The 23,054-nt window shown below is 43.3% G+C and overlaps 1 protein-coding gene across 1 annotated transcript in view; it reads right to left on the bottom strand.

Moving 5' to 3' along the window:
• The window catches only part of LOC308142887 (pleckstrin homology domain-containing family G member 3-like), a 35,878-nt gene extending 13,001 nt beyond the window's left edge, over positions 1-22,877 (bottom strand). Inside the window, exons 1-4 of the mRNA XM_080513493.1 lie at positions 22,749-22,877; positions 18,269-18,336; positions 3,627-4,162; positions 153-253 (exon numbers count right to left, since the gene is read on the bottom strand). Coding sequence (XP_080369619.1) covers positions 153-253; positions 3,627-4,162; positions 18,269-18,336; positions 22,749-22,858 — 815 coding nt within the window. The 5' untranslated portion in view covers positions 22,859-22,877. The remainder of the gene's footprint in view (positions 1-152; positions 254-3,626; positions 4,163-18,268; positions 18,337-22,748) is intronic.
• Positions 22,878-23,054: the final 177 nt, after the last annotated feature.

Raw genomic sequence — 23,054 nt, 5'->3', positions numbered from 1 at the left:
TAGTGGGAAGTAATTACACCAGCGAGCAATCACAGCCTCCATTCAGCTGTGAATTTGACCACAGCGTCTCTTTAAAGACGACGTGAGGCTACTTTATTTTTAACCTTTATAAAAACAAACACCAGTTTTCATAATAGGCGAGATGCTTTTACCTGTTGAACTCATAGATGTCCTCTATGTTTCCAAAAAGGCCGCACACTTGCTCTGGACGTATGGGGAGGTTGCTCATATCGATAATGTGTGCCAAATAGTCCTGGAGGAAGAAAACAAAACAAAACAAAAACTGGATTGAAATCTGTTGAATGAAGCATCATGTAATGTCCACATTCCTTCCAGCAGAGGGAGCATTCACACTGACAATCGACTCTTCTTTGTAAACCTCATATCTGTGCAGTGTAGTGATTTCACATTATGCCTGCTATAACTAGCTTTAAGTGCAGCTTTACAAATGTAGGCCTTTACTTTGAATTTGTGAGGAAACCTTTTATCAGTGAGTGATGCAGGGCTTCAACGGCCCTTTTAAGGTTGTGGTCCAAATACTTGGAAAGAAGCTGTGCAGCAACCAGACCACTGACATCAGCAAAGTCTGTTTCCCTCCCAGAACTCCCTCCGGAACTCAGGAGTTTTCAAATAGCCTCCAACATCTGGATCGGCCCCCTCTCTCTTGGTCAATCGCATACTCATGTGGCAAACAAACAACTCCAAACAAGTGGCAGGCTAACGAGAAGCAAACATGCACACACGCGGCGAATAAACGGGGAGCAAAGGGGTAAACAGCCAGCGCGCATGCCCAGCCCGCCAGATGATGTGGTGCAAATAGACCCGGAGTTAACAGGTCTGCTGGACAGCCCAGATTAGGAGAGGAGTCATGACTTCACACTACTGAATGAGCTGCAGCACGACGCTCGGAGAATTCCTGCACAGCCGGAGCAACGCCGGCATGCAGTCAGCAGGGCGTCTCTGAGTCTCTTATAGACAAACTCCCTGCTGGCGCTACACTGTACACATGCGACCTTTGGCACAATGTCAACATCAGACACTTTGCAGCTTATAGCCTGGCAAGCTGTTTTTATGGCAGCCGAGTCAAATTGTTTGAGAATGACCTCCGACTTTATTCTTAACTGTATACGATTCAAATGTCCAAAATTTTTCTTTGCACAAATATCCGGTTCCAGTCACTTATAACTACCACGTGTGGCTTCATCTCAAACTCCAACATGTTAAAAGACACTGGCAATCGAACCTTTATTTTTATGTCTTCATTTGACTGGAATTTTCTTCTGAACAACATTAGAGCTGCTTCATTATTCATTATGCCTAAAAGCTCGCTTAGTAAAACTGTTTGATTACACGTCAAGCCGATAGAGGCAGCGTAGTAGCAGAGAGCCACCAGTTCCCACAACAACTCTTTCTGCAAAAATGAAAAAAAGTAAAAAAAAAAAACACATAGGGTGTGTATGTTGCACCACATTCAACCACTTTGTAATTATTGTCTGCGGTGAATGTGAAGTATGAGTTTTCATCATGTTCAGCTTCAAGCGATGAGATTAACATTGCAACTCATAACATTATTACGTTATTATAAATCGAAGTAAGTTGCTTCCTTTGTCATGGCCAAACATGATCAGAGCACTATTAGCTGGCAAAAACTGAAGGTTGACACACATGAACAAGCCAAGCAGTTCAAGGAAGCGGATGAAGTTATTAGTGGAGTAAGATTTGGACATTTGTATTGTGCAAATATAAAATAACAGGCTTTTTCTTTAAATTACACATCTTATTCTTGTGAATAAACTTTTTAACAATAACTGTGATTAAGCTGTGAGCTGCACACTTTCTAAAAACGACAAGCAGCGGCCACACATTCTTGTTTGAGCAGTGTTGGACTTGGGTGTGTGAATGGAGGTCTTGGGGGGTGTATTCAGGCACGTGAGACCGGCTGGAGACTAACAGCTGTTCTCCAAACGTTATCCCACGGACAGACGGTTGAGGCGGACGAGCCCTACAGCTGCTCATAAATTCAGTGTCGTTATCAAAAGTGGAAGCTTTTGAATTCATTTGTTACAGAAACTTGCAGCAGTTTCACACGTCCGCATCGGATCAGAAGCACTGTGTGAAATCGAAATGAGCAGCGTGGAACTAAAATGGCCAAGATGACATCATAAAAAGATAGAGGATACATCTGGACCGGTCTGCGTTCCCACACTGCAGCTCATGGAAAGCCCAATTGCTTTCTTTTCATCTGTGAGGGTTTTTTTGGGTTTGCTTCAAAGACGGAGGTGTTTGTGTTGGCTGGGAGGTCCTGAAACTTTGCAGAAGGGCCTGTGCAATGGAGTGCAATAGAGGGGGCTGCGCTCTCTGCTCCAGTCAAGCGACATAGTTAAAAGTCCCGGAGGTGCCAGTCGGGAGCAAGTTGCTACTTAAAGCTGCAACAGCGGCGGCGCTGCCTCCGACAGCACCGTCTGAGACCAGGTGAGGAGCCACGCAGGTCGGTTTACTGCCAACCGCGCTCTGAAACGCCTCGTGTGTTAAAGTCATTACCAGACTGCAGAGTACTCGCGTTTCTCTGAAAAATATAAAACAACAGACCTGAGGAGGTTTCTCTGTCCAGAATGCTTTTTGAATTTTAGCAAAATTAAGTGAAATGTCCAGAAACCAAATTAATCTTTGATCCCAAATCAACTTCATTTGCACAGTGGTTTTTTTCTTCACAACTTACAATATCCGTCTGGGCTGTATTGGACCGTACGTTTGACAACTTTGCTTCATTTTCCATTTTTTTTACATCCTTGGCATGAGCTTTTTACTATATTCAACTTTTATCTTCCTATTTTTCACTGCTTAGAGGATTTTGCACATGTACTTCTAATAACCATGACGCCTGTAAAACTACCAGAAAGCTTTGTTCCCGTACGAGTCCCTGCAGACCGCAGTACGACTGCTCATTCACAGACATCAGCCACTGCGTCACACATTTATAACAGGCATGATCAGCAACACAGCAGCACTACAGTACATCTAGACATTGAAAGCTGAAGCAGTCATTGAAAACAGTGCAGGAGCACCATCTCTTCGCACATTTCTCGGCAGTTCTGTAGGGATAAAATCTGAATAAAAGTGTTAATTAAGATCATAGAGCCCAAGATTTATCAACAACCCTGTTTAAGCACAGATATGAGCACAGATCATAATCCCAGGTAACCTTCACTGCACTGTAAGTCTTCATCAGAATGAAACAAAGCCCTCAAGTTAGGTAGCTGGTAAAATCTATTAATCACCAAATGTCAGCCATATGCTTTTTTCAGATACTGATTGGCTTCGACAGTGACTAAAATAGCACACATACTGGTAAAAAAAAAATGAAGGAAAATCCAGAGTGTGTTTTACAAGTAACCACAAACAGCTGCTTAAAACACAGTAGACATTATTTGGTCTCAACATTCGTTCAGTAAAACTCCCTTCATCTGGCTCCCGTCGATCCAGGTCCAGTAAATCAGCTCTAAAGAGTTCTGCAGACATGGAGTCAGGGCTGCGAGTTCGTCCAAGTCAAACATGTGCTTCACGCACACAGAATACGGGCGATTTATACCCTTTACCATGAAACTGTGACACGGACATCCACTCACCTCCACGATGCTGCGCAGGTCCTTCACATACATGCGCTCCGTCTCAATAATCTCCATGACAACACGGTCCACATAGGTCAGCTTCGGATTCGGCGCCATGGTGTCCGTGACGACGGGCGCGCCGGGTACATGGGGTATCTGACCGCTTGCCTTCCTGCTGGTGGTGGCGTTGTTGTTGTTCCACTGCTTCACCTTGGGCTCCAGCAGCTGGAGCCAACGCCTCCTGGAACCGCTGAGGGTGGGACTCTGCCCCACCGCCTGCTCTCTGGGGCCTTCTGCCGGGACCAGCTCCAGGTCGATGTCCTCCTCACTCTGTATGGGCGGCGTTGTGGAGGAAGGAAGGGCCGCCGTGCTGCCAAAGAGGCTGCGGCTATCACGGGATGAACCAGAGGATAGGGTGGACACCAGGCTCACAGGACGCTCGCCCTCACCGTCCGGCGGCTCCACGCACACGTTGCTGTCACAGTCCGGGCCCAAATCCAAGCTTCCCTGGACATGGTCACTGGCGGCGAGGGGCGAGGACAACTGAGGAGATTCTAGAGGTGAGAGGAAAAAGAGCGAACGTTTTGGAGTTGGCAAACCAAAAAGGCAATCTAGGATGGTGAAGGTCACAAAATGATATGGAGCTCTTAACCTGTAGAAATCAGTGCAATGCAGGGTCACAGGGTGATAAACAGGATAGGGTTGTGGGTGAAGTTGTAATTGAGCTATTGAACTATTCAATTTGTGGCTTAAGGCCTTTTGTGTGAAGTTTGCATGTTCTCTCTGTGCAAACCAATTTTACCTATGGGGGTGAGTTTGCCAATTCAAATACATGCTAATTAAAATACATCACGGTCCCAACCGGGTTGTAGAAATGAGTGTAAGCCGAGACGCCGTCTGCCTGTATGTACTGTATGTACTGTATGTACTGTATGTACTGTATGTGGAAACCTGTTAAAGTTTTACCCTGCTTTTTGCCAAGAGTCAGCTCAAATTTGTTCCAGCTCACCTTCAGCCTAATTTGGATAATGTGGGTGTATAAGGTGGATGAATGGGTGGATTGTAAAGAATATGGTCCTTTACTTCTTAAGAGACATTAATTATGATGTCTTTTCGGTGTTGGCTACTCTACAGGCACCATGAGAGGGTTTTAAATTACTACTCTTAGTCTGTACATTCATATTGCTCATATATGTTTAGGTTTTGTTAATAACTTGTCTTTAAACATATAAACCCAATGGGATGATTTATTTGTTGTGTTAGAAGGCTGTACTATACATTAAAGACATGTTTGTAGTGTTTATGTGAAGATAAATTGTTGTAACTATCTACATGTCTGATAAGACGGGTTCCCTCTGCTGCATCAGGACACCATCTACGGGCAACTGCCGTTAAATGTTATTCCCGAAATGTCGTAGCGACACTGAACAGATTCCCATCGCGGCAGCAGTGACAGACAGCTCAGACCTCTGTGTTCCTGCTCCCAGGCGAGGGCTGGTTTACAGTAAAATTCCTCCCTCAATCATTACTGACACGGCCTAATTGCAACGCTGCATATTCTATGGAAAACCCGGCCATTTCCTGCTGCTCTCCGGACTACTGAAGGCTGAAGCCTTGGAAAAACAGAGAGGCAGAAAAATGATGGGAAGAAAAAAAAAAGAGAGAGAGAGGGTTGAGAGGACAAAGAGCTTTGTTTGAATGCATTTACGGAGCTTCGTCTGAACTGAAGAGAAATTGAATCCATTTTCAGTTTCATATCCTTCCTGGCCAGATGGAGGGATTTTCCTCACTAATGATTCCTAAATATATGAAGTCATGGTGGAGGGAGAAGGTTGCACTGAGCGGCCACTGTGCAGAAAGCTCCATTTCCTTGCGTGTGTGTGTGTGTGTGTGTTTGAGGGGGGGGGGGGGGGGGGGGGGGGGGGTGTTGAGCAACCATTCTGCAAAGTGAGAGAAATGGTGCTTTGTCGTGTAATTGGTCTTCAGACTAGTAAATTGAAATCCAAGAGGCACAAACCATCATTATAAAAAAGCATTGCCCGAAATGTCCCAAGTAAGGGATATTGCCATGTGGGAATGGTGGACGAACATAAATTGCTGTTGATGGCCCACATATGCAAGTTGATGTCATGTGCCTGAAATACCCTCGGTTTTATCGTTTCTACTCACGTGTTGATAATCTTTCAGTCTAAATATCTTTTTAATCTTTGGTCAGTGTCCCACGGCTGTAACCCAAACCTGATGTTGAAGAAATAATGTCTGATATCAGTCAGAAACAGACTGCAGCCACACACAGTCACCCCAGTAGGGGCCTGCTAACTTGACTTACGAGCCTGAACATAAAAAAAAGCTTTTATGGTTCTCCTCGGGATAAATTATCTTAAACATGCCATAAATCTCATATATGAACATAAGATGTGAAGAAAATGAAGGATTTATGAAGTTCATTGTGTAGCAGGATGATGGGCCTTCACATGAAAAAAAATCAAACTGCCTTTGAATCCATTGAGACACACACACAAACACGCAAACTTACGTCTTGGCATCACGACACTTTCCATGAGTCAGTATTGAGCTCATGTTGTTCTCGCGCTACACAACTTTGCCCCACAATCCACACCGAGCAATCCCGACGGCACGATTCCCAAGCACAACCTCACTTAGGGAGGCAGATGAGCTGGCAGGCAGGAGCTGACCACGAGAGAAAGCTCTGTTTACACTCCGTGACAAATCACAGGGTTGATGGTGTAAAGGGAGTGTAGTGGTGAGCTATTACACTCACTACACCACTGCCAGTCAGAGCCAGGCATCTGCTTCCTTTCCCGCTCCCGTCTTTTGGTTTTTTGAGCTTGGCTCGTCTGGCATGTGAAACTCCCTTCCTCTTTCCATCTCGCCCTCCCACTTTAATAACGCCGCGACGCTGCAGACTGCAGACGGGTTTAAGAGGAGGAAGAGGAACAGCCCAGTGTGCACCCAGCTCAACTTCCACACCCCGTGGAAACGCTCCACTGCACCGCGCGATTACCGACTGACCTCGGGGGAAGTAACAAATGACACACTCACTTCACTGTACTGAAGCAGCAATGACACTGCAATGAAAATATTGCCTAATCACACCAATGTCATTCATATATTCTGTTCCAACTTGTAGCTTTATGACATACAAGTAGTCCTGTTCTTTTATTTTTGCACCGACACAAATTATTTACTTTCCCACCTTCCTTGGTCCTTCACCCGTGCGAGCCCCGACACATCTCGGTATGAATGGTTTCCGGGGCTGGAAGCACACACAGTATTGTAATTGATATTCTATTCTTGCAAGTATGTAATGATACTCAATTTTGTACTAGTTAAATACAACTTACACTGTGCAATCTGCTTAGCTACTATTTTAGTCATTATTTATTATGACCACAAATTGAATTGATATCCAAGCCTTGTGATTTACGTTTTTGTTGCCGGTAAGCCAATTCTGTTAACAGAAAAGTGACTCGTCCTAATCTTAATATACTTGGCCATCTGAGGATAGTTACTTGGGGGTAAACTGTTATATTGAATCAAATAACCTTTTACAGAATAACTAGTTTGAGTACTCCTTCAACCTCCTTCTTCCTAAGTGTGAAAGTGAGTATGACCTTTGTTTGGATGAAAATGAAAAAAAATTGATGAATACATTGTAATCGAGAACAAGCGAATCACTTTAACTTTAGACGTCGTTCAGACGACGACATTTCAAGTGAAAGTGCATCATGTTTGCATTTTTGTTTCAGAAAAGGTTTCCCCTTTAAACAGAAACGTTTTCAAAACGAGATCTGAAAACAGTGTAGTTACTAGCATGCCAGGCCATGAGGGGGCGCATTTGGTTGTTTTTATATTGCAACCGCACTTGCACACACAGACAACAATACACTAATATATTAGTAATGGCGAGTACGCAGATATTGGACTGCCATTGCAGGTGATTCTCAACTATAAAACCGCCAAGTATTTGGACTGGGAGTCATGACATTCTGGAAGCAAATGTCATTGTTGATGTTGTTGTTGTTGTCCATGCATGTGCAGGGGGACTGTACTTGATGGAGTCAATTTACGTCATGGAGTGCATGAGTAGTAGCAAAATTTCACAAAAATCAAGTCAGAACGCCTTTAAAAAGTTGCACCTTGGGAGCTGGTTCTGAAAACACCCAAAACGCAATCAAAGTTTTCCGTTTTCACTTGAAAACGTTGTTGTGTACGGGGCTTTTTCCAGATTTTTTGCAGGTCTCGATAAAAAAAAAGAAAAAAAAAAAGACCTCACATCGTTTAACTGCACTAAAATCTGAACACAAGTGGAGTACGACTATTCTCCAACTTATCTGAAGAGTCGGGTTCGCACACTTGAGTACAGCACCGCTTCAGATACGGACTCAGACAGCGGGGGATTATCTGCAGCTGATACCACATGTTTCGGGGGGGAAAACATCAGTGGTGGGCCAAGCGTTGCCTATGTTGAAACAGACTGCGCAGAGGAATGCAAAGGACCTGGTTGTCTAAGATAAGCCGAACGCCTGGTACCGAGCGACACAGAGCAAAGCGTTTCCAGCCGGCGTGACGCTTTGAACAAAGACATCAAGCAAACAGTCTGCATCCTTTCTGCCTCATTTTCCTCCATCACTTTTTTTTTTTTTTGATTCTCTTCCCTCAACCTACCTAATAATTAGTGATCGCCATCACACAGACGGTGTAAAAAGCAGTGTCTGATTTTGACTGGTGCCACAGAGTCGGTTCAGCATGCGCACATATTTATCACTAATCTCTGAGGGATGCAGAGCCGTGCCCAGAACTGCGCCACCCTCGTGTCAGATGTGGAGAGAGAGAGCTATAAAGTATCCGCTGTCAAATTTAGCCTTTCAAAAAAATACACACAAGATTTTAGTTTCGGAAAGAAGGATTGGCCTGTACTTTATGAAATAGGTTTTGTTTTTAAACATTATACAGTTGTTTGTTTATGACCAATATACACATCATATACATTTAACCTCAAATAATAGGAATAAATAAACAAAGTAGTATTCCTAATGTAGACTTTAGACTTACAAAGCAAGTTTGAGTCATTTAAAGAAGCAGCAGGAGGAATAGCGAACACAAGAATGGGTGAACATTTTGGGTGCAACTAATTATAAAGAGCAAAACTTTGAAAGTCAGTACTAAAGTGACGCAACACTGCAACCCTCTTTAAAACAATATTAGGCATAAAATGAATGCAGAATGGGAAGAAAAAGATTTATTTATTTCTGTACTTCCATTTGACCTACAAGCTAAAGATGCACTTGATAAAAACAACAGTATGAATGTATAAAAGCAAGCGGCCACAGAGCACATACAAAGTCTATAACAAAGTTCTTTGTGCTTCTGCACTGTTAATAGCGTTTGATCAGTCGTGGGAAAATGAATATACATACATATCCTAAAGAACACATCTTGTCACGCAGATGCCATTTGCCCTGAGCAGTGCACACTGATCAAAGATAAACACAAGTTTTTGGCCGCTTTAAGGCAATTTCTCACTAAAAACATGACGATGTGGAAAAAGAAAAAGCTCCTGGAATTCATCCTTTAAAGTTCAAATTCCAGTGACGTACTGGCGATAACTGCAGGGAAAAGTCTATAAAAAGAAACTGCCATAAGAGGGGCAGTAAGCACCATGTACGAGTTCAAAGCATCCGTCAGCTGCAAAACCTCTAATTGGCCGAGGAGGTAAAATGTAGCATCTGCACAATCACATGTACTCATGAGCATGTGTGTTAACTGTTTTCAGAGGTGACAAGTGCTCTGTAAACACTTCATGGTGATGTTGGGAGCAGGTGAAGGTCCTGTTCAAATGGTGCCAGCATGCAGAGTGTGAGCGAAGCTTTGTATTGCATCCACACATTTCAAAAGAAGCGGAACCCATTCAATAACACTAAATCACGTCTTAATCACAATAGTGGCGAAGAACAGTAGGTGTGTGGACAGTTAAGTATATGTTCCAGGAAAGAAAAATTCCATTTCAGCTGAGCCAGGAATGTGAGTACACGCACGCACGCGCACACACACACACACACACACGCACGCACGCACGCACGCACGCACGCACGCAAAGCCTTCAACCTCAGCTAAACACAGAACTCCAACGGTCACACATCGATTTTGATGTTAACTCAGACATAACCATTAACCAGGGACTGAGGGAGAGTCGTCCAGACTTCAGCGAGCCTCTTAACCTCAATAACTCAAGACACTTGAAAGAGAATTTCATGTTTGAAAAAAAAATAAAAAAAAGAGTTCTACAGTCCTAAGCATTTATGTAGTGGCTTCACTGGTGGGTATGAACTATGTTTCAAGGTTGTTGTTTTGTTTTTTTTAATAATTACACTGTAAATGACAGGAAAAGCCACTATGAAATGATTGGATACAACTTTAGTTTTCAGGACTAATAATATAAACATAAAAGGCATGATATATTTCTGATTATATGGAAAAATATCAAGTATACAGCGGTTTACGTGTTTAACTAATGGGAAATAGTCGTGTTTTTAAAGATGCACTATCCCTTTATGAATTCACATTGAAATACACTTCTTCATCCATAAATACATTTTCTGTTGTGCAAAGTTAAAAGACAGATTTACAACACTTTGTTCCTTCACTACAAAACTGTTCAGCATGTTTGTTCCCTGTTATTTGCTGAGTTAAGATTTTATTTGTTCACCCCACGTCTCTTTAAGTTAAACATAAATGTTAATGTATCTTTTAATTATTCATTAATATTTTGCAATTAATAAGTAATTGGTGTTTCCTCTTGTTGTATCAGATGTGCTATTCACATTTATATTTATAAACTCTTATATATTAGTTTTGAAGGTTGAAGAGGTTTCCTGCGTCCAGACAAATTTTACGCGATCGTATTTGGACTAAAGTGCCTCTTTTCAACATGAAATGATTCAGACTCCTACTACAGACACTGTGTGGTCCTAACGGATTACATTAGGTCAGACACTTGTGTGAACAAATTACTAAAGTTGTTGCTAAAAGCAAAATGGTTGGAATTCCAGAAGAAGAAGAAAAAAAAAAAAACCAACCTCACACACCCGAACCCCTCATTGTAATTCTTTAAATTCCAGTTTCCTGACTGTTAAGCCGAGGTTACCATTTACAGACAAAGGTGTGTTAATGCTACAAGCAGGACCTCCTGTCTCTTTCTTTTGTGTCTTTCCTGAATCCAAATCCCCCCTGGAGTGCCTGCGTTAACGCAGTTCCGCTGTACATTTATCCAACTCGCAGGACATTCCTGGGACTTGGTAGCTTTATAGTTGAGAGTCACCGTAATAGCAACCCAGCTTCAATGTCTGTCTATATGAATACTCGCCATTATTAATCTTCACAGCGTATTGATTTCTCTGTATAGTGGGTAACAGAGTAACCAGAAGCTACAACCACCTTGAATTTGACACATCTACTGACAGCCGGCAACAAGGATATCTTGAACTGTGAAAAAAAAACAAAAAAACATGAACAAATGAGAGTTGTTCGAAGCTCTGATATAATCACTCTTTGAAAACTCTTGAACAAACCCTTTGTGTCATTCTTTCAACTGAATCCAATTATTTGAGTGTGAGGAAAGTGACTAAATCCTTCAACGTGTTTTTTCATCTGAAAACGACGAGACGTTTTCTGAAAAGGAGAACAGTGACTAATCGGCCTGCAGCGGATAATGTCGAAGCCGGCGCTTGTTTCCACTTCAGCTGATCAGACGGTGAACAATGCAGACAGTATATGAACTTGTCTGCCTCTGACATCATGGTTACATGGACGACACGCAGGGCCTAATAAGGTGGTGAGCTGAAACACTAAAATGAATGCTGCGGCACCTGGTTATTACAGTTTCTAAAAAAGGATGGTATTACGCACAAGAGGTGATCTCTATCTATCTGAGGTTGTTGGTATATGAACAAAGCATTCCTCTTTATGAAAGATTTTTTTTTTTTTTGGAGCATTCTTGCTCGACACAAAAACGTATTTATAGTTCGCGTTGTGTTCTTTGGCAATACGCTCCAGTATCACATGCACACCAGAGCATCCTTGCATAATTCAAAGCAGCTATGATGTGAGCGCTAAGGTACAAACCCTGTTCATGCAAACCAGTGACTATCAAGATAACCATGCAAACTCTACATCTTTTCCTCCCACGTCTACAAAAATCCTCCTCCATGTACCAGTGGATTGCGTAACAAAATGAGTGCTCGAGCCGCGCGTCAGGAAACTCGCCCAACACAAATAGGCTCGATAGCAACGTCAGGTGAAGATTACGGGACAGGTTTCAAACTGCAGCCTGGAAAATATTACAAGCATCAAGCAGGAAAGAGATCGTAAACATACTTGCCGAGGTGCAATAAACATACGTATGCTTGAAATGCCAATAAAACATTTTCTACGAAGACACAGCCACTTGCAATCAAATTACATATTAATGTATTAATTCTGGCATACCTTAGAGAGTATAGAGACGGGATTTGTTCAAGAAAGCTGAAAGATGAAGATTTCTAATTCATGTTTCCTCTTCTCAGTCTCCTCAAAACCCTCCGACTCCTCTGACCAGACTTGTAATGTGATGAAGGATGAGTGTGTGCCTCTCAGCTAAAGCGAGCCGTAACTCAAAGAGACACACCTGTATGACTATTTCAGCTAAACCTAACAGGACACAGAGTACAGCTCCATGTGGCCGTGGTGAACTTCCCCCCCTGTTCTTCCTGTGTTGTGCCCTTTTGTGTTCAAGGCAAATAAGCAGCAAAGAAAGAGGAACAACACAGCTCAAGGTAATTGTCAATATGCGAATTTGAGTGTTTTTCTCTCAACTGAAGGGGCACGTATGCAGGTGTACGCCATCTCGATTCTCCTGTCGGCAAAGAAACGCTTCATGTGTCCAGTCCATCGTTTGCATCAGAGATGAGTTTTACAACAAATAAAGTGGTGTATTGAAAGAGAGTCGGAGTGACAGCGCTGAAGATGAGGAAAGAAGGGAAAAGACAAGCCCTCGCCTGTGCGGTTATTACTCTCCATACAGGCGCTCCTACTTGATTCACACTGACTCATGTATCAAGTGATGATGAATTTAAACCCAGCGGACAATGAATCACTTCCAGCCACCTTGTGATATTTGTTCACGCTTCGCACCTGTACGAGCAGTGAAGACAAAGAGTCAAAGTATTGTTAATTGAGGTGTGTTTTCTCCTGCACGTTAAGTCACCCGGTGAGGTAATTCCATCTCTGTTGTGCGTCTGGTACCATCTAGTCAGCTTTAACCATAATGTGCAGTGATCAGCCAAAACATAATGACCTAATACTGTATACATCCCCCCTCTCTTTGACACCGTGTGCTCCTCACCTTTTTATCAGAAGCAGCTTTCATTTCTGCAGCAGTTTGAGTTCTAGTAGCTCGTCTAGTTATTTGGACCACATGCCTTCACTACACAACCATGATCGTTGAACCTGCAGACCAGAAACTACAATCTTAATGTTGCTATGATCCATTCTAAAGTTGAGTGGCGGGCTCACCAACACCCAATAACACACCGCAAATGTTATTCAGTCACACACTTGACTGCAGCTCTCAACAGCAGCGCATAAGAAGACGTTGTCTTGATGCCTCAGCATAATCAGACATCTTTTCATGATGAACGAATTCAGACAACCTCAAGTTTTCCAATTTTTTTTTTTTTTTTTTATAATTCCTTGACTTTCAGGACTTGTATATATCCCTGCCAGGTCAATTGTAAAACATTATCTTTTATCGAGGCACCCGTCAGTGAACATAATGTCATGGTTGATCCGTGTTTATCACCTTGAGACAAAGAGGAATTTTTGTTTGTTTGTTTTAAAGATGCTAGTCATTTGGGATTCACCTCCAACACTTCTCTTTTAACATCGTTTTCCTTTTTGATTAAAACTCCACCTTAAAGCACATTCAGGTCTTTTCATCTTCATTGTATTGGCATGAAGTAACTCATTTGCGGTTACCACCCACTACACAGAGAGCTTTCCCCTCCAAGCTACATGGTGGAAAAACTTGTATCCTAATTGGCTGATTAGTGTATTCACTCTAAAGCAGGGAAAAACACCAGAGGACTTCAGATCAACTCCAGAGGTTACCACTAATCTGTCCTTCAAGGGCCAAGGCCACGTCGTGTGTGACCTTGTTTCCTTCGGTGGATAAAAGGGAGAATCATGTTTTGCACAGTACATCTTAATAAAGCTCTTCCGCCCCTCAAGATCCACTTGGAGCCTCTTTCTCCAGCACCCCTCGTCAACCCCCGGTGATCTGCTCCTCCCCCGGTCTCTGTTGGGAGACACGGAGGTTGATCTCCTTGGGAAAAACTCCTCCCCACCTGGCAGCGGTGAATGGCCGCCCCTCAGGAGGGCATGAGGCGCAAGCATAAAAAGATGCCTCCGGGGATTAGGCATTAAGTCTTCACAGGCCATTATCAAACAGCATGAGTCAGAACACTGCTGATTGGACCCATGGCCTGGATTTATTTCCTCTTTCCTGGTACAGGGAAGAATTTAGGTCATTTCAAGGTTTGTCTGCTTTTTTTTTTTACACTTTGCCAATGCATTTACACCCGTCTTTGGGCTCACGTGGAGCTTTTAGGACTGGGTTAATAATCAATCAAAAGGTGAGTAAATAAAGCACAGCGGACAACAGACGTTGAATACACACACACGCTCAAACCGAACCTGCATTCCTCGTTGACAGTCAAGGTCAAAATGCTGAACTGGGAAGTTTGGGGGGAATTTTGGTGTTTACAAACGAAACTATGTTTCCAGTAAACATTTCACTTCTTCGCCGAGTTCAGCGAGACGAGACTCTTAAATACTTCAGATGGATAGAGACAGAGGCTTGTTTCAGTAAAAGTTGATTTATCGAGGCACCGAAAGGACAAAACGTCTCAGAAAGCTCATATTTAATCCAATCCCCTGTTCAATTGAGACTCAAAGGATCCAGCCGTGCCAGCTGACCTCAGTGCATAGGCATGTGATGATCCACTTAGGAAACTCCTCCATCAGCGAGAACCCCCGCCACACCCCTACTCCAAGAGCTTTTCAGGCACTCGCATACATCGAACTCCCGGATCTATTCAAAACTCCCCATTTCCTCTGGACAAAAACACTTGTGGGCCCCGACGTGTGAGCCCATTGTAAACTCCTCCACCAATTTGACAGTCCACATCCAAACGGCTGTCCTGTTCGCGTCTCTCTGCAATGTCCACACCGGCTGGAGGAAGCACAGCTGTGAGGAGTGTGTGTGTGTGTGTGTGGGGGGGGGGGGGGGTCACAATGGGACACTTCATTTACTTCACATCAGACTGTTTATCACACACAGAGTCATATAAAGGTGTGATGTTGTCCCTCTTAGGGCTTAATATGAAATAAAAGAGGAAAATGCCACTCAATAAGCATATGCTTTTCTCATGCTTGGTAAGCCACTAATTTGATGATATAAACTGACTCTCAATAACATGTCATTAAAATTATCACAACATTATCCTGGCTGAGCACCATGTCTGCAACAGTGCAAGGAGGATAATTATAATTAATGTGCAGCATGCTGTGTGAACTGCTGCAGAGGAAGCTGAAGCAGAGTTTTATAGATTCAAATTAGTTTCAAAGAGGCCGTCCAGCAGGACTGACCTAAACAGAGCCTGTCACTAATGTGGCCAATCCACTGGAAGAGAGGACTGTTACTGCGAGGGGCTGTAAAATCATTTACATTGAAAGAAATTCTTTTGTGCAGACAACCAGGAGTTGGAGTCCAACAATGAAAGGAAATGCAGTGACCAACCGTAGTGCTTATGTAACAAATTCACAGAAACTGGATGTGACTGGCGCTGCGGTGGGTCGTGTTAAAACATAAAACCTGAAACTCAGCTTTTTATTCTTGCTCAGCATGAAGCACTTTGTAACTCATTACGTTTCTCTATTTCCAGTTGCTTAAAAATCAAATTTTGTTTACATTTTAACCAAATTGTTATCATTTGCTTCCTTAAATTTTTGCTTTGTCCTCTGGTTTCCTATAATCGTAGATTTGTGGATATTTCATATGTACATTTATATGTATTTTTAACTGAATTGCATTGATTTTAATTGTGCTATTTTTAGATTTCATCATACATCGGTCACTGTTCTCTGCACGTTTTCAAGTGTGCACAAGTAATTATACTGCTCTGAGCACACTGTGTGTGTGTGTGTGTGTGTGTGTGTGTGTGTGTGTGTGTGTGTGTGTGTGTGTGTGTGTGTGTGTGTGTGTGTGTGTCCGCGCGCACACAGGACACACGCACACAAAAAATCCCAAAAAATATGTTTTTTTGTGAGAAAAAAATTAAAATGAACTAGCATTTTCCCTGAAAATGCTTCAGTATCAACATAGGGTATGTTGTTAATTTACTTCTTGAGTGGGGAAAAAAAATATTTGCATTCTGTTAGGATCTACATTCAACACAGCGTCCCAACACTTTGGGAAAACTGTTTTGTATGTGCATGTTTAAAACAGTTGGAGCTGCATTTGCCATTTTTAAACAGCAATAATAAATTAAAAAAAAGATTAACACAAGAAAGAATGTTTCCCCGTCATGATGCAGCAGGCGAAGGTTTGACCTTGAGTGTTGGGTGGTTTGAATGTTGAATGTTTGCAGCAAGAAGGGCATCTGGAGTAAAAACTAACCATATCTATAAAAAGGGAACAGCTGATAGGAAACTTCTCTTGATGAACACCAGTAAAATGTTGGTCGTACGGACCGTCAGTGAGTGCATGGGTTCAAATCCGTTGCTGAACAGAAGTTGCTGCAGCCCCGCCCGAGTCGGGTTGTGATTACCACCACAGGCAATTAAGCAGAGAAATGGTTCCAGTCCAGGAAGTCCACTGTGAGACGCAGCCATCCCTGCCTTCATCCATCCATCTCCACAACCTCTATGCCCAGTGGTCTGGAAAAGCTGCAGTGAATGGAGATGATCCATCCAAACCCCCCCCCCCCCCCTTCAGAACCCTGTTAAAGCTGTACATTCTGCACACACAGCTACATTCCTGCAGGGGGTTAAGTAGGTCAAAGGACCTCATCTTTGAGAGAGAGGCGGTTCGTGCAGCCTCAGGTCCTATTAATGCCTGGCTGAGCCACTGTCACTGGACTGAAGGCCAAGGAGTACATTTGTTTTTTAACTTTAGGATTTATTTCTCATGTGGACCACAGTCGGGCTCGATCCTGTTCCACCACAGTGATGAAAGCTTTACTTGATGGAAATTATGAGCGGTTTAATACAGGTTTCCATCATCTGCGCTGGGCAAATAACTGAAATGCTGCAGAACAAAGAAAAAGCTATTCGAGCAGCTGAAAAGAACATCTTCGTTGACCTTGGAGCAGGCACTTTCCTTTATGTTGATTTTTGTTCTGATGAGATATATTGCCGTCCAAACCCACTTGCAGTATAAAGGTCAACACAGCTTTTTTTTCACCATTCAAAAGGAATTGGAGATGAAGGGTAACCGCAACCTCTTTACCTTGACCAGACACGCCGCTTTCGTTCACTCGGTGCATTCCTCCTGTCCATGAGCCACCTCCTATCATCACCTCAAACAGATCACACATCACCAGGAACCCTGCCTCATAATTACAACCCATCCATCCTCCTCGCCACAAGCAGGGGGCTGGGGGTCAGTCACACTTTAACTCCAAGTGCTTCATAAACAAATCAGCCTGCAAAGTTTGCAGCTGCAAGTGGGTGTTCAGCTACTGCCAAGGTGATTTTCTACCAGACATCAGAACTGAAAAATGAGCTGTAAGAGCATGTAGCCGGTGCGGAGTGGCCTTTTGAGTAAATAGAGGCACAAATTTGCATGAGGGCGGCACACGTCTCCTCCAGCCAAGAGCCTGTTTTGGCCAAAACTGAAGCAAGGGGGACGGGCGCGCTGGTGGTGGGGGGGAAAAAAGGAAAGCATTGACACATTGGTATTCTTCAGCCAAAGTGGAAACTCTGCGCCAAATGTGTTCAGCGGAGAGGAGAGGAGGCGTCGGGGTGGCCGCGACGGGGAGGGTGAGGGAAGGAGCAGGCGGACAGATACAAAGAGGTCCCTGTGTCAATCCCGCTGCTCCGCCATTGAAGATAATGAACACTAAAATAATATGCAATTTGAGTGGCCCCCTGCATACAAGGTCAGCACCGCTGGCTAGGCATACCATCTTGGCTGTCGGTGATCGTGACACATTCTGGTTTAATGTGAGTGTGTTTCGGGGTGGTGGGGAAGGGGGGGGGGGGGGGGGGGGGGGGTCAGCTGTACGAACCAGTGGGTTGGCTGAGCTTCTCAGCCACACAAAGAGCCTCTCTGCCAGCCGGGAGAGTAGGAGTGAGCTTCAGCGCTCTCTCTCTCTCTCCTTCTCCTTCTGCTCTGCGTCTCTAAAAGCCTCTACATTTCCTCTATTCCTCCATTTTTATTTCCACTCACCTCTGTCGCACTTCTCAGTTATGTTAGCACATTGGTCCGAGCAACCAGATACTCCAGGAGGAATATATTAACCCCCCCCACCCACCCATCATAAAACTGTCTATAAAAAACCCCAGCTATAGATCATACCAGGTTTAATCTGTGATATTACCTTCCCCCATTGGGCCCTGGTAGAGAGCAGAATGGGACCCCTCTGGCATGGCACGCAGGCCTCTGGATCTGACAAAAGAAAACACAAAGGGGTCAAAGAGAAGCCTGGCATTTCACGTCAAGCCTTACAGTAAACACAGCGGGGCAAGATTAATCATTTCCAGTGAAGTGGACTCTTATTAAAGCAAAGCATGCTTCCTTCCTATTATTCCAAGATATTCTTTTGTCAAATAACTCATCTTTCTCCCTCAGCCAGACACACTCCTTTGAGGTCTTACATAAAAAGGGAAATTCCTGCCATTCCCCAGTTCGCAGCTCTGCGTCGGCTCATGCCAACCACTCGATAATGCACAGTGAAGTTTGTGCTGGAAACCCAGGAGGCTTTAGAGTCACAATCTAAATGGTGAAATTCAAAAGTGAAATGGCCATTTCAGTGATATATGCAAGTACTGCTGCTCGATTAGATTCCAAGTAAACCACTGCGATAATAAGGCATGCTGGGAAAAGAAGCATTGGTTGTACATCAGCTTGACACTGATAAAGAGAAGAACCAACACGGGACTAAAACACTGGATTATCTCATCTTGCCGAGTTTGAATTTATTCAGTGATTAATGCCACATCAAACAACTCATTTACACTGTAACCCAGCCAGTGAGATTACAAGTTCCCTCCTTGTGGCATGTATTTTTCTAATCCCTTGAGCCAGGCTGTAGCGTTTCTTAATGATGAGCCGCCTCATCTCAGCGCTGCCAGTTTCTCACATCACTGCTTCTCAGTCGCCTTGCAGCGCATGAGAACCGGTCGCTCTGTGATTCCTGGTGAGCCTGGAGCCTTTTAAACATCACATTCTCGGGCCCGTTAGATCAGAGGAGCAGGAATTCTTCAGGGATTAGGATGGGCATTGTTCCCCGGGCATCTGCTAGCCACTGTGCCGGGCCGACGGGACCGGCCAGCCGAGGCCAAACCGAGCTCGCTGCCAAGAGCCTCGCCAATTAAGATGTGCAGGAATGCAAGGAGAGAAGTAATAGAGCCGGATCTGCACATTAAGATCACTGCTTCACTGTAAGGCCCCTGTGGCCAGAGCTAAAGCTTGTTTACAAAAATACTACACGCTACAATTCTACTACTTTTTAGGCAAAGCATGACTGGCTGGATAAAAATTGTCAAGGATAAAAACAGCTGTAATCTTTAATTAAATATAGGTTTTAGCTTTGATTTAGAAGCGCTTTGTGTTCAACTTAATGAGGTGCACACGCAACCAGACCGCAAACGACAACTGAAGCAAAAGTAATTTGACCTACAATATTTCAAATATTACAATGTGGAGTTTTAGGCAAGGCAAAATCAACCATATGACAACTGTTCCTAAAACAAAGTCACTTACTGTAATCTTTAATGTAGGAGGTAAAATCAAGACGTTCAATGAATATCTTTGGCTCTTTTTCTATTTAAAAAAAACATTCAAGAACAAATTATTTAAAAAGTGCAAAAAAGTCTGCATAAAAGGAAGACAATATACAAACTCAGAAATAATTTTAACTACTTTATATCTGCAAGACCTCGACTTACCCAAAAGATCAAAAAAGCGGTTCACAGTATTATTCAATTTGAAATGTATTAAAACACATTTGAAGGTCCAGCATTCGACTGAGGTTTATTATTCAGCCTCCTACAGAAGCATTTGTGCTGAATACAGAACTTCTGTCAATCAATCTGCTCGATCACTGGTTGGCCTGGGACTTCTGCCAGGTGGGCTTTGCAGTAACTGGTGAGGAGAAGAATAGGAAATGGGCTGAAGGGGAAATGGCTCCAGCAAAATGGGCTTTGTAACAGTGTTCCTTCAAGAATGCTCAACAGAGGCTTCAGTCTTAACATTAAAAAACCCCTTCAAACCCCAATCCTTCTCGAACTTCAGCAAATGTATCAGAGCACACGTAAAATCATTTACACAACAAACAATCGTTTTCATTCTGACATCTAGTGATATTTGGATTCTAGACAATTGCTAGAGTGTGTGTGGAGCGCAACAGTTCTCATTGCTTTTATCTGAAAATGTTTAATACACACACTTGTTGAGCCTTGAACATATACAGCATGTGACCGGAGTGAGTCTTGCTGAAAGAAAAGCTACAAATGTGAAAAACTGAATTATGCTCGGACTGCCCTTCACAGCTCTGCTACAATATCATCCTTTAAGTTCGAAGCCGTCTCTTTTGACCAAGCTCAGCCAATTGATTTTGAAGTGGTGGGATACTCAGTGTGACCTACATGAGAATGACCGATGTTGACAGGTTGACTTTGAATTTGTCTCAGTGAACAAGGAAAATCCTCCCATAATCCCACCTACTCCGACTGCTGAGCTAACCTAAAGCTGGTTAATGACCAGACCAAAACTATGCTAATCTGGCTTTGGTCATTGAGAGGCTGGATTTTGGGTTGAAATCTGTAGGTGGAGTTGGGTTAAATGTCTGGGCCTTTTCTAATGTCTTATCAAGAGCTAAAGCCTGGCGGTGAAGGACTGTTTTGGTGGGGGAAGGTGGAAAAATATTTTACAATGCTTGGCCGGACATGGTGAAACTATGTACACCACGATCTTTAAACATCCTGACCTAATTCAACAATCACAAATCATTAACTTTCACCGTCCATTTGCTGACTTATGGCAAATCCAAATCATTGTTTTCCTAGGGTGGGGGCTATGACCAAATTTCAAATCCTTAAGAAAACACTACATACAGGCCGACATTCATGCCAAGCTGACCACCTGTGCTTCAACTAACTGCCTTTTCACACAAATGGGGAGCATTTGGTTCCCACAGCTGATGACTGCATTACCCGCAGCATGAACCTCCCGCATGGGATTTTTCAACTTGCCCCTTAATTGAAGACAGATGCAACCAGGACCAATCGGACGGTTATTAAAAGAAAGACCCGCAATGGATCATTTCTTCAGACGGGCTGATAAACTTCCTTGTTGCCTGTAATCGACGGGCTTTACACTGATCCAGGCAGTCAAGGGCTGAATTCCTTTCTTTTAAAAGCAAAACAAACAGATAATTACGGGGAGCAGATGCCGGCTGAGATACAGCACTCACACAAACAAGGAGGAAATTTAGATTGAGTCATCACCACACATACGGTGAAGTTTACTGAAGAAAACGCTGCACAGACAACTATAAACTTTTAACCATAAACTCAGGCTTGACATCAGAAATGCGTCCTCGGGGTGCGAAGATGATCCAATGCATTTTTCACTGTTGACAGTCAGTCACAGTTAGGTTAGGTTACTTCATTTGTACCCGCAGGTAATCTGGGATTGCGGTGAGTCACAAAAACACCTGAAAAGAAAAAAACGAGACGAAGTGACGACGGTGCTCACTGTGAACCTCAGTCCTGATGACAGAAGTGAAACTGGCGAATAAGTCTTCAAAGGAAGCCAAACAGGAAAAATTATTTCCCAACATGGGGAGGCATGCCACTTTCTCCATCTCTTCAGAAAAAAAAACATCCATAAGGCTTCAGATTTAAAACGTCTCCTCAATATGCTGCTCCTTGCTAACCCAATGACTTGATCTGCATTCAAATAACTTTGTGGAACAGTCTCCAGTGAGAACAGATAAAAAAAAAAATATGCACACAACTAATGAGACACAGCATCTGAATCCTTAATCAGCCTTTGGTGTAACGATTAGAAAGACAAATTGATTTTGTCTGGTGCAAAACAAGTGGAGAAACTAAAAATAGTCCACTGAATTCCTGCTGGACTTCTCTCTCACATTTGCAGACCGACCACATCACAATGCACAAAGCGTCTGCCCCAACAAGGCCCAAGAGAAATATAGAAGTCTGACATCAGCCACTCTAGGATATCTTTAGCATGACACTGCGGTGCAACTTTCTTTACGGCGACATGAGCACGGATGTTTATATTCAAGACAAAAAAATTTTTTAAAATCCAACCTGGCGTTCTTTATAGAAACCAAGGTCCCACTGAGACCAAGAGTCTTTATTATTTCAACATTGGTGCCATGTTTATCTTGCATGACCTCTCTCTTACCCTGTTGAAAATACTCCCTTTCTGCGAGTGCCTTCTTTCCCACATTAGTGTGTCCCCTGACACGCAGGCTCTAGGAGACTAACAGCTTTTCATTCACGGGAGGAAACAATACACCCTGATGGTCGCTCTTCATCTCAATCAAATTCACAACCTCTCTGAGGATGGCTCAAACATTCCCACAGACTGACAGCGTATGAGCTTTTTATTATAGTCCACTGCATTTCCTAAGCATGTTGTTTGGATGTGGGTAAAAGCCACCCACCCTAATGGGAGCTTTTGTCCATATGGTGCAACATAGACTTCAGCCAAAATAGCCCTTAATGGGATAATAATCATTCCCTACTGTAACCAAAAGGAAAAAAAACTAAAACCCCTGCAATTTTCACCTCCACACAAGTGACTCATAACTACTGAATGCATACCTGGCGAGTGAGGATGGTAAGTGCCATCTGAACGAGGAAATGACAAGTGAAGACTCCCAATTCTTTAAAACCATGAACGGCAGACAAGCAGAGGGCAAGCAGTCCCCCATAACGTCTGGCAGTGTTTTGAGGGCAGAGGACCAGAGCTGCTGGATAAAATTAGACGACGGGTCTTCAAACTGACTTAAAGGTACATGACACCCCATCTGCTGGCAAAGAAGCTCCCTCGTGGCTTCACGACGACTTGTCCTTATAGCAGCGATAAATAACTTGGAGTCAGGCCTCCCCTGGGTGTCTGGAATGTAA

The sequence above is a fragment of the Blennius ocellaris genome, assembly GCF_963422515.1.
Source record: "Blennius ocellaris genome assembly, chromosome: 17".
Classification (NCBI taxonomy): Eukaryota; Metazoa; Chordata; class Actinopteri; order Blenniiformes; family Blenniidae; genus Blennius; species Blennius ocellaris.
The sequence above is the reverse complement of the archived record's forward strand: the minus strand, read 5'-3'. Positions and strand labels throughout refer to the sequence as shown.